Source organism: Psammomys obesus, unplaced genomic scaffold (genome assembly GCF_907164565.1).
Source record: "Psammomys obesus unplaced genomic scaffold, mPsaObe1.curated_primary_1811, whole genome shotgun sequence".
Taxonomy (NCBI): domain Eukaryota; kingdom Metazoa; phylum Chordata; class Mammalia; order Rodentia; family Muridae; genus Psammomys; species Psammomys obesus.
The window spans coordinates 1,840,646-1,855,177 of NW_026596158.1; the positions used below are offsets into that span (position 1 = coordinate 1,840,646).

A 14,532-nucleotide genomic window follows, 5' to 3' on the forward strand; every position below is an offset into this window, starting at 1 on the left:
CCCTCTCCCCAGGACTGAAGAGAGCTTGCTGGTGACAGAAGAGAATGTTTTGTGCATGGTGGTGCATTGGGAGGCAGAGGCAGATCTCTGTGAGTTCAAGGCCAGTCTGGTCTACATAGTGAGTTCCGGGACAGCCACAGCTACATAGTGATACCCTATCTGGATGGATGGATGGATGGATGGATGGATGGATGGGTGGGTGGGTGGGTGGGTGGATAGATGGATGAATGGGTGGACGGAATAAAGAAGCACTTCTGGGAGCTTCAGGTGCAGTTCCTAGAATCCACACGGTGGCTCACAACCACCTATAACCCTGGTCCCTGAGGCTTCAACGCCTTCCTCTGACCTCCCTGGGTACAGCTTGCATATGTAAGTATGAGTTCTTATACCACACACATGCCCAGTGTGGCGTGGGGGCGGGGGGAATTCCTAATCTGTGTCAGGTGACTCCCTGAGGCGGCTGAGTGGGGTGGCCAGAGGGTGATGGACAGAGAGACACCTGGCCCTGTCTCTTACTGGAAAGCTAACTGCTCTGTATCTACTTTATCCGACAGCCTGTGAGATTACGAGGCTGATGTCAGCTAGCCTAGGCGAAGGCAGATCGTGGCCCTGGCCCTGCAGTGCTAAGTCCATTTGCCACCTTTGCTGATGCAAGAATACGAGTCTCTCATGAGCGTGCGTACAGGTTTGGCATTTAACCAGCATGTGTCCTCAAGCATTCTCAGGCTGGGTGAGCTGTCACCTCGCATTCTGCCCCGGTGCTCAAATGGCCAGAAAGGTGAGCAGAAGGAAAGACCGGCTAGGTCACAGGTCGAGGACCACCCGCAGTCTGGGCATGTGACTTTGGGGCCCACTCTCCTCAGCTGCCACAAGGTCTGTGTCATCTAGTTCAAAGTCTCTGCTGGGTGGGGTGACTGTCCTCGGCGCCTCATCTGCCTGCCAGGACGAGCTCCAAAACTCAAAGTCAAGTCCCTGGCAGTGGCAGCCTGTGGGTTTTCGTGCCAGTGTGTAGGCCTGGCACACAGGGATCCTCAGTGTGTGGGCCTCTGTCAGCTGTCAGCTGCCCTTCTGGGAAGGCTGCTTTTCCGTGGCTCTTTCAGAAGCTGACATCTTTGCCACGGTTGCTAAGGTGCTTTGGACTACTACGGACCGAAGCCAACGGCAGGGGCAGGGCAAGCTAGAACCGACTTTTTCTGTTGGATGCGGTAGTGCATGCCTGTAATCTCAGTGTTCAGAAGGTGGAGGCGGGAGGACCAGGGGCTCAGGGCCAGCCTCGGATACACAATGAGTGGGAGGCCAGCTCAGGCCCCAGGAGACATGCTCTCAAAAACAGAAACAAACAAAACACCGCCGCGCCCTCCTGCTGAGGGCCTCCTCCTCCTCTCCCCTCTTCTCCTTGGGTGGCTCCCATGGAACTGTCAATCTCAGTGCGAGGGCGGTGGCTCCAGCCCTAAGGCGGAGCATGTCCTAGATCTGGGTGCCCATTTCTCTCACCCTCTCTCACCCCTGTTGATGTGGGGCCCAGTGGGCGTGGGATCCACACACAGCCAATCAGGGATCCCGCAGACATGATTCATCCTTCCGTATGAAAAGCAAGCAGGATCTAGAGGCCCAGGACAGTGGCCCCTCTCCCCAGGACTGAAGAGAGCTTGCTGGTGACAGAAGAGAATGGCATTCATCATGAAAAGAGAGGCAGAGCCAACCAGGCTGAGCGGAGGAGAAGAGCCAAGTTCTGCAGCCTCACAGAAGACTGTGTCAACCTGGGCCTGAAGCAGTTCCATCCCTGGCCTACAGTGACAGCCATCAGCGAGCGTCTATGCCTTTAAGACACAAACATATTTCCCACACAAATCACGTGTATTGGTGTGGGGCTCAGCAACATGCCTTTCCCACTGCTGGGGCCAAGTTTTACTACAGGGGTGGCTGAGCAGCACAGTGGGGTCCTCAGCTCAGAACGGAGCAGGCCGGTGGGTAGAGGTCAGAGCTGCTTGGCACGGCAGGGCTTGCTGGATGCCCTAGGCCTGCCCCGACTGTGGCTTGGAGTCTTCCTTAGTTCCTGACTCCTGAAATGATCCCTCCCTCTCCTACTTGGCTACAATTTTCTTTTCCTTTTTTAGTGCCCACTGGAGTCAATCTCTTGAGAACAGGGTTTGTGATCCTGATCTTTGAAGTCACCTGCCAGGTTCAGATTCTGGCCTGGCCTCCTATTTGCTACAATTCTCGTGATTTCTGATTATCAGTTTTCCCCTCTGTAAAATGGACAGACTCACGGGATCACGTTACCGGGCCTCTTACAAGATGTGGGCACGGAAGTTACCCTGGAACCTGGTAGGACCGGGCCGTGGAAGTGGGGAGGGTTTACGGTGCCTCTTTACCCAGCGGGTGCAGTGGTGCCGGGCCCTACCTCTCGAGTCCGGAAGATGATCCTGTACTGGTACTGAGGCCCATGGTCCTTGTGGTCCTCCAGCTTCTCCCTCTTGATGCTCACGGCCACAGGCCCCAGCTTCTCATCCACACCAAAGTAATTGGCATGCTCTGAAAAGGGAGCGTGGGGAGGTATGGTCAGATGTCTGGAAGGAGAGGGCACAGCCCTTGGCAGCCTCCTCACGGAGCGATTCGAGGGTGATTAAGGGACAGGATGGCAGCCTCACATAAACTCACGGACCCAAGGCCAGTGAAGGGAAACGTCACAGGCCTCTTCCAAGCCCCGCTACTCTCATCTGAGGAACGGGGACTCAGAGGGTACCCACAGTTCAGAGCTGGCGTGTGAGAGCCAGACTACAGTGATGAAAGGTGTGGTGTAGTCACAGCGGCTCGTCGACCCGGGCCGCTGGGATTAATCCTGGCTCCGTGAACGGCTTGCCGGTTTAGCTCCCATTAGCTGTTGTGAATCGGTTAAGCTCTCAGCCTAGGGCGTCTCCTGCCGACACAAATTCTCGGTTGGGATTAGATATCTGGCCCCGGCCAGGTCACATGATGGGATTCTCAGCAGTCAAATGGGCTTAACTCAGCAATGTGAGGATTAATTGAGTGAGCACGGCACCAGGCCGGCACACAGTAAGCATTCGGCTTAAATGCTGGCCATTAGGAGCCCGGGCCTCAGATGTGTTCAGGGCCCTGACACAGATACCCAAGTCATGCCTATGTCTGACCATGCTTCCACAGACCTAAGTGGTGGGAATGCTGAGGGTGATGGCTGTAAACAAGCCCGGGGCCAGGTTTCTGCTCTCCCCTTTTCCCTAGACAAGCCACGGAGAATTCTACTAGGAAACAGTTGTTTCTGATAGTCAACCCTAGCATTGTTTTTTTTTTTTAAACGTGGCAACACCCCACCAGCAGCCCTTGTGACTCTGGTTCAAAGTCTTCATGTTGCCATCAGCAAAAATTAAAGAACACAGCAGATACCTGTCTCTTGTTCTCATCCTGGACTTCTGTGTATTTAACCGACAGTCCCTGTTTTCAGATGCTACTGGGTGAATGCAAGGCTAACCCCCAAAATAATGGGTGCAGACCGATGAGACCAGCGCTGCGCACTGCCTCCCACGGGCGGAAGTTTACTCCCGAAGAGGCTCCCACATTGCTGTTGGTTTTCCCACCTTCGTAGGAAATCCCAGCACAGGGTCAGTGCTCAATGAACATGAAATCAGTCATGAGCCCACATGGCTACAAAGAAGTAAATTTAGAAAGGCTAAATGGGAGCAGACATGACCTTACCACGTTATTCTGTGTCATCTTTGAAAATGCTTCTGGAGACTAACCTGGCCTCACACTGAAAGTCCTCCTGCCTCAGCCTCAACACTGGGATTCAACTGTGCATGCCTGGCAGGAAGTGGCTACCTGTCCCCACCCCTCTGCTGTCTTTCCTTCTTGAGGCATGGTCTTGCCATGTAGCTGTGGTCTACCTCAGACTGAAGATGCAGCTACCTTGGTCTCCTGAGTGCTGAGAAGAAAGGTGTGCCCTGCTGTACCCCGCCTCTCGGTGACACTCCCCACCCCTTACATACTTGTCTGGGAACCCCATGTTACTGAAATAACGGACTGTCATGGCACCTCCTCAGCGTTCTGCTAGCTACGACCTGGACGCTTCACTGTTCCTCTTAGTGCCAATTTGGTTGGGGTGTGGGATCCACTACAATCAACCCCCTTCCCCATGAGGTCAACCTCACAAGCTAACAAGCTATCGGACAGACGCTCTAATCCATGTCCTTGCCTGACTCCCAAGACTACTCTGGGCCCCGTGGAGGACCTAGCTAGCATCCGCTACATTTGGCGAGAACCATTTATCTAGTTTTGGTGGTGCTGGGGCCTGACGCTGGGGCTGAGTGCCGGGTTGTGGCTCACTGTGGCCTCCTGAGCACCAAAGGTGCCTCCGCTTTCCTGGCACCCTCAGTGATGAGACGGGGAGATTACTAAGCAAGTGGGGGTGTTTCTAAGACAAGCTGGGGCACTGGCCGCTCCCCCTCTTCACCTTTGCCCACGAAGTAGTCCTGGTAGTAGCGAGCACCCAGGTCCACGTGCTCAATGCTGTACTGCCTCGGTCGGTTCTGCGTCCTCTGCTGCTCCTTGGGGACCTCCAGCACGGAGATGCTGGCGTTCGTGCGGTGGGTGCTCAGGGTGGGCTCGGTGATGTGGGCCTCACTGCCGCCCCCCGGAGGGCCCACGGAGGCCCGGGAGAAGCTCACGTTGCGCTCCCGCTCCCCGCCGATCTCATTGCGGAAGTGTGGGCAGCTGAGGAGCAGCTCGTTGCTGTTGTCATCCCCCAGGTCCTGCTCCAGGTTCTCCTTGCAGTTCAAATCCTCCGTGCTGGTGAAGGCCGGGTCCAGAGTCCCCAGGCTGTGGGCCCGGGACGCCGAGAGGGTCACCATGGCCGAGGCTGCTGAGGCCGCTGAGGCCCCTGTGGTGGTGTTGCGCCTCTGGGCCACTGACACCCTGTTGGCGGCTGCCTCGTTGAGGTCGAACAGCATGCTCTGCACGTCAAAATGGGCAAAGCTCTTCTGGCAGACCCACGGTCTGCTGGCTTCTGGCGGGCTTCGCCCCTCCTCGGTCTCTCCCAGTCGCCCTACTTCCCCCTCAGGCTTACTGCTCCTCAGTTTCCTGAAGATGGATGAGTCCACGGTGTCTCCACCCAGGCCCCGCACGGTTTTTTTCCGGGCCTTCTCCTTCTCCTTGAGAGGCTGCAGAGTCTGGAGGCTCTCTCTGGTGGGCTGGCCATTGCGGGCATCTCCCTTGGCTCCACAGCCGCCCCCCGAGAGTGTGCCGGGGTCCACCCGCAGGAGCTCACTGAGGTTCTGGGAGCCCCGGGCCTCTGGCTGCTCGCTGCGGAACTCGTTGAGGATGTCAAAGAAACTCTGCTCTGGCACACCCTGCACGTCGATGGAGGACGTGCTGCCGTACTCTCGGAAGAGGGGTAGCACCCCTGGGTGCCGGGTCCCCCGAGGCTCTCCAGCTTCCTCCACGTCACATTCACTGAGGGTGATCTCGCTGCTACTCCGATGTCGCAAGGGGAGGAAGGCCCGGCCAGGGGACCTGGGCCACCCATCCTGGAATTCTACATCTTTGGACCTTCTCCTGGAAAGTCGATGGAAGGCTCTGGACCCTGAGGAGGCTGGGGTGCTGGAGGGGAGCTGTCCATTCTGTAGGTTCCTCATGGAATGGGCCACTTTGGTGGGCTTCATGCCCTCTGTGTCCTGTGAGGGGCTGGGGTTGCTCTGTTCTCTCAGGGCTTCCCGCTTGGGCGGCCAGTCAGCCACCCTGGCACGCACGCCCATCTTGGGCATTGCTGGGGTGGTGGGGCTGGGGCGAGTGGTGGCAGTAGCTGGGCTCTCACTGAGAGGCTGGGCCATGCTGCCGTTCTGGGCCCAGAATCCCATGGGAGTGTAGTCCCCAGGGTGGGGCCCGGGGAGGGTATCGGTGCCCCTAGCCCCACAGCTGGCTGCCAGGTCCACACCATCATTAGGAAGAGGCCGATAGGTGGTCATAGTCCTTGGGCACTAGAGTGCTGCTGCCCCTGGAAGTCGAGGTACAAGTCTAAGGGGTTCCCTGGCCCTCAGCCATTGTTCAGGCCCGCCAGTCCTGGAACAAAGGGTGCTGGCCCCCGAAAGTGCACTTGGAGGTGGTGAGCCTGCAGAGTCCAGGTCTTCACCATCGCTGTGGACAGCGGCACAGGAGCACCCCCAGGAGGCAGCTATCTGTCATCTGGGGCACTGCAGAGGCAGCGGCTCAGTGGGGCAGACAGAGCAGAGGCTGCACGCCGTGGCCTCTGGGTGGTGTAGGAGTCTTCCCAGCCATGCTGTGAGAGGAGAGAAGGAAGAGGGAGATGTGAGTAGTGTACTCTTTTCCCAAAGGCAGGAAACGGGCTTTTTGGGGAACGAGGCATTTGAGAAGACTCATTATTATGGAGTGAGCCTGTCTGCCTGCCCACCCCCCCACCCCCTGTTCCTTTCTCAGACAAGGCCCTGCTACATAGCTTTGAACTTGTAGAGATTCTCCTGCCTCTCCTCCCAAGTGCTGGGGTCATAGGAGGGCATCACTGTCTAGCAAGAGTTTCTGGTCACATAAAAAGCAGAGGTTAGCTCCAGCTGTGTGAGCTCGGTGCCAGCCCTGTTTCATCTGTTCATCCGGCTTTATTTTCTGTGGTCCTGGGGACGGAACCCAAGGCCTGTGCATGCTAGGCAAGTGCTCTATCACTGAGTGACATTCCAGACCTTCCTCCCTGCCCCCGCCATTTACTGTGTGCGTCTGCTCAAGCATGCCACAGCACGTGTGTGGAGGTTAGAGGGCAATCTGGCAGCAGGGAATTAGTTCTGTCCTGCCACCATTTGGATCCAAAGGATTAAACTCGGGTTTTCAGACTTGACAACACATGCCTTTACCCACTGAGCCATCTTGCCAGTCCCTCTTTGTTGAAAAAAATATTTTATGTTTCCTTTCTGCACTCCTGGAACTGGAACTACTCTCCATACTGCAGTCAAGTGCTCTACCACTGGGCTACGGCCAACAGCAGGACGTCATTCCGTCCACAAATACTTTTCAGTTCTCATCTCTAGTAGCTGAGGTCTTTAAAAAGATAAAACAAAACAAAACAAAACAACACAGAACCCATCATGATCTCATTTCATACCCACTAGAGTTCTCAGCCTTCTTTCCTACCCTGAGATACTCTGTCTGCCTGGTCTCTGCCACCTCAAAGGGTCTTTTGTTGCCTTGGTCTGCTCACAAGTCAAGCAAGGTCCCCGATGCTCTGGCGGATGCTCTTCCTGCCTCTCCCACCCCACCACAGCCATTTTTCCTTTGTCCCGTCCACCCCCAGGCTCCCTGTGGCTCCGTCTAACACACTCCCCTTCCCTGCATTTCCGGGAATCTGACGGAATGGCACAGGCTTACTGCCCACCTGCTCTATACTCTACCTGCCCTGCCTCTCTGCTGGGAAGGAAGGGAAAATGATGGGTGGGCAAACAGAGCCCCGAAAGATTCATGGGGAGAAGCTGCAAGAGGAGCCTTTCCAGTGACTAACACACTCAAGCACTTCTCTGCTGCACGCCCCACCTCCTGGCCACCAGCCACCAGCCTGACCCGACCACTTCAGAACACTGGCATCGCCTTCCTGGCCTTTCCAGGGTGCTTCCAACCTGACCTACCTCCAGGCCTGTCACCCTGTTTGCTTTCATCCTATTGTTCTTAGCAGTTGCCACCAACTCAATCTGTCAGCTCTAGCGTGGTAAGGTCCCCTCCCCACTGCAGGGATGCTCTGTCACTGTTAGCAGATGGCCTCATTCTGACCAGAGCCAACCCCTGTCCAACGTCCCGTGGGGAGGGGGCTTCCACTTCTAACACTCCCAGAGTCACCTCTCTTGGTCTGTTCTTGAATGAAACTCCCTGATGGAGAAGGAGGGGAAGTGGCCACCACCCATGGCTGAAGCTGCTGGCTGTCCCAGCGGCCCTGCCTCCTCTTCCTGCCGGCAGCACAGACTTTATTCAGGATAACACAGCGCTGCGTGGCTTGAGCACTTGCATGAGGGGCCAGTAACTTTTCTGGCCCTTGGCTTTGCCTCATTAGCACTCTATTGCTGTGAGAAGACACCATGACCTCAGCAACTTTTCCTTTATAAAAGAAAACACTTAACTGGGTCTGGCTGACGGGGTCAGAGATCGAGTCCACTGTCATGGTGGGAGCAGGGGGGCTTATGGGCCGGATCTGAAGCCTACACTGGTCCTGCCTTGGCTTTTGAAAAGCAAAAGCCCACCCCCAGAAGCACAAGGTTACACCTACTCCAGCAAGGCCACACCTCCGAATCCCTCTCAAGCCATGCCACGTTGCCCGATGACCAAGTGTGACGGTCCGCATGGGCATGACCCACACAGACTCCTGTGTTTGCATGCCTGGTCCATAAGGAGTGGCACTGTTAGGAGGTGTGGCCTTGCTGGAGAAGGGTGCCACTGTGAGGGTGGGCTTGGAGGTCTCCTATGCTCCAGCTACACCCAGTGTGGCACACAGTCTCTTCTTGATATCCGAGGGTCAAGATGTAGCACTCTCATCTCCTCCAGCACCGCGTCTACCCGCACTGCCATTCTTCTCCCCGTGATGAGGACGGACCAAACCCCTGAACTGTAGGCCAGCCCCAACTAAATGTTTTCTTTTATAAGAGTTGCCACGGTCATGGTGTCTCTTCACAGCAATAGAACCTGAGCTTAGACGCCAAGCATTCAAATCTGTGAGCCTACGGGGGCCATGCCTACTCAAACCACCACAGTCCCTAAGGCCGTGCGTAGCTACTCGGGTCAAAGCCCCCTGTGCTTGCCAGACGAGGGAGTGGATGATGCCCTCGTGTGCAGTGAGTCCTGTGGCGGGTGTTTCCTAACGTGTTTATAGAGTGACCTTAGAGGGAGAAGCTAAGAGGGGAGCAAGGAGCAGGTTCATGGCCCGAAACAGAAGACAGGCAGCAGACTCTGAGATGGGGAGATGTTGAGGAGGGAGATGTTGGGGAGGGAGCAAAACACGCCTCTGTTCTGTGGGTGCCCATGAGTGAGGGGCACAGGAACACTCCTTGAGACACCTGGGAGATGATACAGGGGGAAAATCCAGACCCCAGGGAGGAAACAGGGAAGGCAAAAGGGCAGAGGCCAGGGTGAACTACACAGCAGGGGCATGGGCCTCAAGTCCGCCAGCTTACATCATCTTCGTTTTCGAAAGCAACCAGAGGTCTGGAATTTCACTCACTGTCTCCCCATCTGAAAAGCACAAGCAGCAGGGGCGCAGCAGCAAAACTACTGTAAAAGGCAGAGTTAGAGAGGGATTTCAGGGACCCTGTGTCCCGGCTCCTCACGCCCCTGCCCTCCCTGCTTCACATTTCCCTCAGTCTCAAAAACACACTTCTCTGATTCACACACAGCTTCCAAGCCCCATGTGAATGGGAGATGCTGATGTGGCCCAGCATCACAAGGGAAGGTGGGCAGGCGTGGTACGCCTACATGGTACCTCTACATGGTACGCACGGTTGGCTTTCAGAATCATGAGCTTCTTCTGTCTAGAGCCTTGTATGTGACACACAGGTGCTCTACGGCTGAGCCACTTCTAGGCCTCAATTTTCATCCTGCATCTCTCTTCTAAGACAGGCATTCACTATGTAGCTTATGCTTGCCTTCAGCTTCTGCCTCAGTATCCTCTTGAGTCCTGGGACTGCACAAACACTGGGATCATAGGTGTGTTCCATCATGCCTGGCTCGTTTTGTGTCAACTTAACACCAGCTAGAGTCATTAGAGAGGGAACCTCAATTAAGAAAACACGTCCATAAAATCTGGCTGTAGGCAAGCCTGTGGAGCATTGTTTTAGTGATTGATCGGGGAGGGCCCAACCCATTGCACTTGCTACCATTCTTCAGTTGGTGTCCCCAGGGTCTGTAAAAAAGCAAGCTGAGCAAGCCAATGAGCAGCATCGCTCCATGGCCTCTGCCTCAGCTCAAGTGCCTTGAGTTTCTGTCCTTACAGAAGTGAACTGTTAACTGTGAGTGAAATAAACCCTTTCTTCCCCTAGTTACGTCTGGCCAAAGTGTTCCATCATAGCAACAGAAACCCTAACCAAGACAGTAGCATTACTGAGAAACTACAAAGTAAGAGGTAGGCTGGACACGGGTGGAGAGGCTGGGTTGCAGCCTCTGGTGACCAGTGGCTCACACAAGATGGAAATGTTCTTGTTCATATCCACCTATGAACTGACTCTACCAAAGATGTTTCCCAGGATGGTCTGTGCAGAGGTGTGCTCAGTGGAGGGCTGTGTGGCCCAGGTACTACACAGAGGGAGATTTTCCCCCTGAGGTCACACTAGGGCTGGGTGGGACAAATGGTGGCTCGGCTGGGAACCTGACTTGCTGTGGTGTGTACCTCCTGCCAGATGGGCTCCTCCCATGGTATCTGGCTTCTAGTTGAATCTTGCTCTGCTGTAAATACACAGAGATGCTCTACAGGCCTGGGGCTCTGCACAGACCCCTCCTCAGGCATGCAGCTGGGTCTCTCTGTGCTGTTCTGAGCTGAGTGGTGCCTACAGCTTCTGGGGCATGCTGAGTTATCACATGCTAAAAAAAAAACCAAAAACTCATAGGTCTTTCCAGTTTGGAATCTAATTATGACAGATACAGGGTGTATGCCTGTGAACCAAATGGCTAGCCTCCAACAGTGGTGTGCCTTGGACCAGTGACCCAACATCATTCTAAAGTGGGGGAAATTCTGCTTCTCCATCACCACCCTCTAGGCTGAGCATCCCAAACTTGAAAATCTGAAACATTTTAAATGTCAACTAGGCATGGTGACACACATCTGTAATCCTAACGGTATTACAGGTATTAGAGGTAGAGGCAATGAGGATATGGAATTCAAGGACATCTATGGCTACATAAGAACCTTTTGTTTGTTTGTTTAAAGACTTAAATGCCAAAATGATGCTACAAATGGAAAATTCCACTGCTGATTTCTGGTCCCAAGCATTCTGGCCTCCACCCGCATTGCTATTCTTTCAGGAAGCTTTGGAGGGAGTTTGTCCCATCCCCCCTCCCAATTATGGGAAGAGGGCAGGGTGGGCAGAACTTGGGGGAGGTAGTGCATTCTGGAACCAGGAGAGGCTCACAGTATACCTGGGCCTACAGAGCGTCACTCAGGAGGAACACTGGCTTGGCTTCTCCTGAGAACTCTGGTTCCCTCTCACTGGTCCTTACCCACTCTTGCTCCTCTGGCCTCCCAGTGGTTCTGTGAGTTCCCCAACCAAGTCTGGCTTCTGTGGATCCTGGACCACAAATCAAGAAGGCAGCTGTGGAAGCATGAGTGGGGGAAAGGCTGGGCAGCCCCTGGTCAGCAAATGCAGAAGGGAAAGGCGGTGACTAAGAGTCCGCAGGGCCCACTGGTGGCAAGTGACCAGATTCCAACCAAAGGTGGCAATGATGATGTAATTATTTCCTAACTAGGGAGCCAGGGATGGTGGCTCTAGTCCTGGTTAGAGACATGACCTATGCCCTATTCTTTCCCACTGCAGGTTCAGTGTGTTGCTAGCTTATAGCTCTTCATGTTTCATGGTCAGAAGCCGGTGGGCCTTGCTTCACACTGAACCCCAGAGACTGAGGCAGACAGGAGGAGACTTTCGTAGGTCATCCCTTTGACCTCAATCCTTTCATATTATTGGCTAGAATAAGGTCATGTGGCCATTCCAGTTGTAAGGAAGACAAGGAGAGACAGAACCATACTGCGATTGTCCTGGCTGCCTGTGGGAGACTGCAGGGTCTGTTAGAAGAGCAGACAATCCATGGTCAGCCTGTGTTCCCAAGCTGCTACTCTGAAGACCTGGGGCTCAAGCACAGAGAATGGTCCCAACTAGGCCTCCTATCTTAGGGGCAGCAGAGAGGAAGGGAGCTCCTCTATGCGGCTAGAGTGTCTGCCGCAAGCTCAGTGCAGGTCAGAGGGGAAGCACGAGGCATCCAGCACACCATTATCTGTGATGTGTCCGACTCCTTTCCCCAAGAGCAGATTGCCTGCCTGCCTGCCTCAAGTGGCTTCATCCTCTGCTCAAGAGCAAGCCATGTACACAGTCTGGTCCATTAACACCAGTGAGGTCTTTGTCTGGAAAGCTGGAGCTGAAGACTGAAGCTATCTTTTGGTCACGAGAAGAGAAAAATCTGTGAAAGAAGCTGAGTTAGAATTCAGGAGTGCTCCTCATGATCTGAGTCTCCACGGCAGGCTAGGCACGAAGCTGGCCCGAATCCACGGATCACCACTAAATGTTTCCGTCTTAGAACAAACATGTCCACGGAGGCAGGACGAGTAACAGCAGCTTCGGGGACTACCATCTTCCCGTGGGCCAGGTTCTTTCCTAAGCACCTGCTGTTTGTTAACTGTTATTTGCTAAGCCTCACAACTCCACAAGGCAACCTTCGCTACCACCTCCGTTTTGCAGATGAGCAAACTGGCGCAGCCAGATGGAGCAATGTGCCCAAGGCCAGGACGTCCAGCTCCTTTATCCCCGATTCGGTCTTGAGTTTCAGCCCCAACCCTTCCTGCAATCACAGACAACATGCTGGACTCTGCAGCTCCCGCCTTCCCCCATGGAAAAGAGATGGGAAAATACTTTTGGATCCAACCATTTCATTGTTCAGCTGCTGCTGAAGTCACTGGGAGCTACTCGCTTACACTGCAGATAGAAGACTTCTTATCTCTCCACACCCACAAACTCTGTTCCTTCCCAGGAGAGTCAGGATGAGCTAAGCTTTGCTGCAGTAACAAATAACCCCAAATATGCTGCTGGGCACTCATAGATGGGGGCTCTGTCACAGGCTGACTGACGGCTCTGCTTGTATCATTTGCTTTCCAGCACAGAGAAGCTTTGCCTGGGACCATGGCCTAAGTTCAGAGAAAAGAGGAGTGGCTAAAACATGCCATGACCCTTAAAGCCTCCTACATCCCACGGGCCAAATGAAGCTACACAGCCAGTACTGATATCAATGGGGCGGTCACCAAAGTACTCATCAGCACAGAGGGCAGCTGCCCACCTGCTTCCGCTGCATCTGAGCTGTAAGCCAGCCCCCCTCCCTGCCCCGGCACGCTAAGCCTGGAAGTGCCGTCATCCTGCCCCTTTGCCCACCTCTCCTCTCTCTCCAGTCCTCCAGCCCACCCTGAGGACTGTGGTGTTTTTCCTGCTGCAGTTCAAATTCAGCTAGTGCCTCTAGACACAGCTCAGTGTTGACACCTTAGCCCTTGCCCTCTATCACTGGTTGAGGCAGGAGGATTGTGAATTTAAAGCCAGATAAGCTACACAGTGAACTTCTGTCTTAAACAAAAAAAGCACCAAAAGTGTATTTGTTTAGTCAACCTGTCCCAGACCCGATTGATGCATTCACTGTGCAGGCTCTGAGAATTTGAAATGCCCCATAATCAACCCACCCTTCCCTTCTCCATTGTATGGTTGCTTGGCCATGTCCCTTGGGCCTACAGCAAGCCCAAACATCACTGCAGGGAGTGCTGGGTGGGATAGAATTGAGCACAGATCGGAGGGTGGGAGAAGGAGGAGAGAGAGCCAGGCAGGGTTCTAGTCCCCAACAGAGGCATGCCTCCAGCCGGCTAAGTTCCTGTCATTGGCTCTTCCAACAGTACCATGGGTTAAAAATCTAGCCTTTAGCATGTGAGCCTCCAGGGAACATCCAAGATCTAGAGCATGGCAGCTCTGTAGAAGGACAGCTGGAAAGCCCTTCAGGGCACTGGGCAGGGCTGGCCAGGGGAGGAGCTGTCACCCCTGCAGGACACTAGGGACGTGAAAAGAGTTTTAAGTGGCTATTTACGCTCTGAACCAGCTACTCTGGCACACAGATGTGAGAGTGTGTGGGTGCAGCAATGGGGCCAGAGGACAACCAGCAGAAATCAGTTTTCTCCTACCATTTAGGTTTTGGGACAGAACTCTCGACATCAGGGTTGGCAGCAAGTGCCTTTATCCTGGAACTTCCCGCGCCCCCCCCCCCCCCCCCCCCCCCCCGCACACCCAGTGTCTTTTAAAAGCGCTGTAGTTAGGCTGGGCATGGTGGTGTAGAGTGCAGAGGCAGGTGGATCTCTGAGCTCAAGGTCAGATGGTCTACACAGAGAGTTTCAAGAAAGACAGACAGGTCTACACAGTGAGACTGCCCAGTCCCGCCAAAGTAAGTAAGTTGAGCAACTGATTCCAGTATGCAGCCAGCATGGAGGAAAGAGGGAGGGGCGGACAGCAAGCCAAGAGCCAGTACTTCGGAGGCTAGAGCAGGGAGTCGGGAGCGCATGCGTAACAGAGGCTGAGCAACAGCATGACCTGAAGTGCCAGGCAGTCTAGGGGCCGAGATAGAGTTCCTGAGAAAAACCACCTGGGAGACTCAGGCTCGTGGTTTGAGAGAGGTCACTCATCATGGCAGGGAGCGGGATGGGGGCTGGGCTCTACCCCTCTAGCTCTGCCACGGCTTCAAGGCTGCCAGCTGGGCCCCACACCCCAAAGCTTCCACTATATCCCAAGACAGCGCCACTGGGTGGGACCAAGT

At 54.6% G+C, this 14,532-nt stretch overlaps 1 protein-coding gene across 7 annotated transcripts in view; it reads right to left on the minus strand.

Moving 5' to 3' along the window:
- Positions 1 to 14,532, minus strand: part of Sipa1l3 (signal induced proliferation associated 1 like 3) — a 189,618-nt gene that overhangs the window by 72,487 nt on the left and 102,599 nt on the right. For all 7 annotated transcript variants that reach the window (XM_055594751.1, XM_055594747.1, XM_055594750.1 and 4 more), the window contains 2 exons: positions 4,469 to 6,289; positions 2,405 to 2,535 (listed from right to left, as the gene is read on the minus strand). In XM_055594751.1, the coding sequence (XP_055450726.1) occupies positions 2,405 to 2,535; positions 4,469 to 5,978 (1,641 nt within the window). In that variant the 5' untranslated portion in view covers positions 5,979 to 6,289. The remainder of the gene's footprint in view (positions 1 to 2,404; positions 2,536 to 4,468; positions 6,290 to 14,532) is intronic.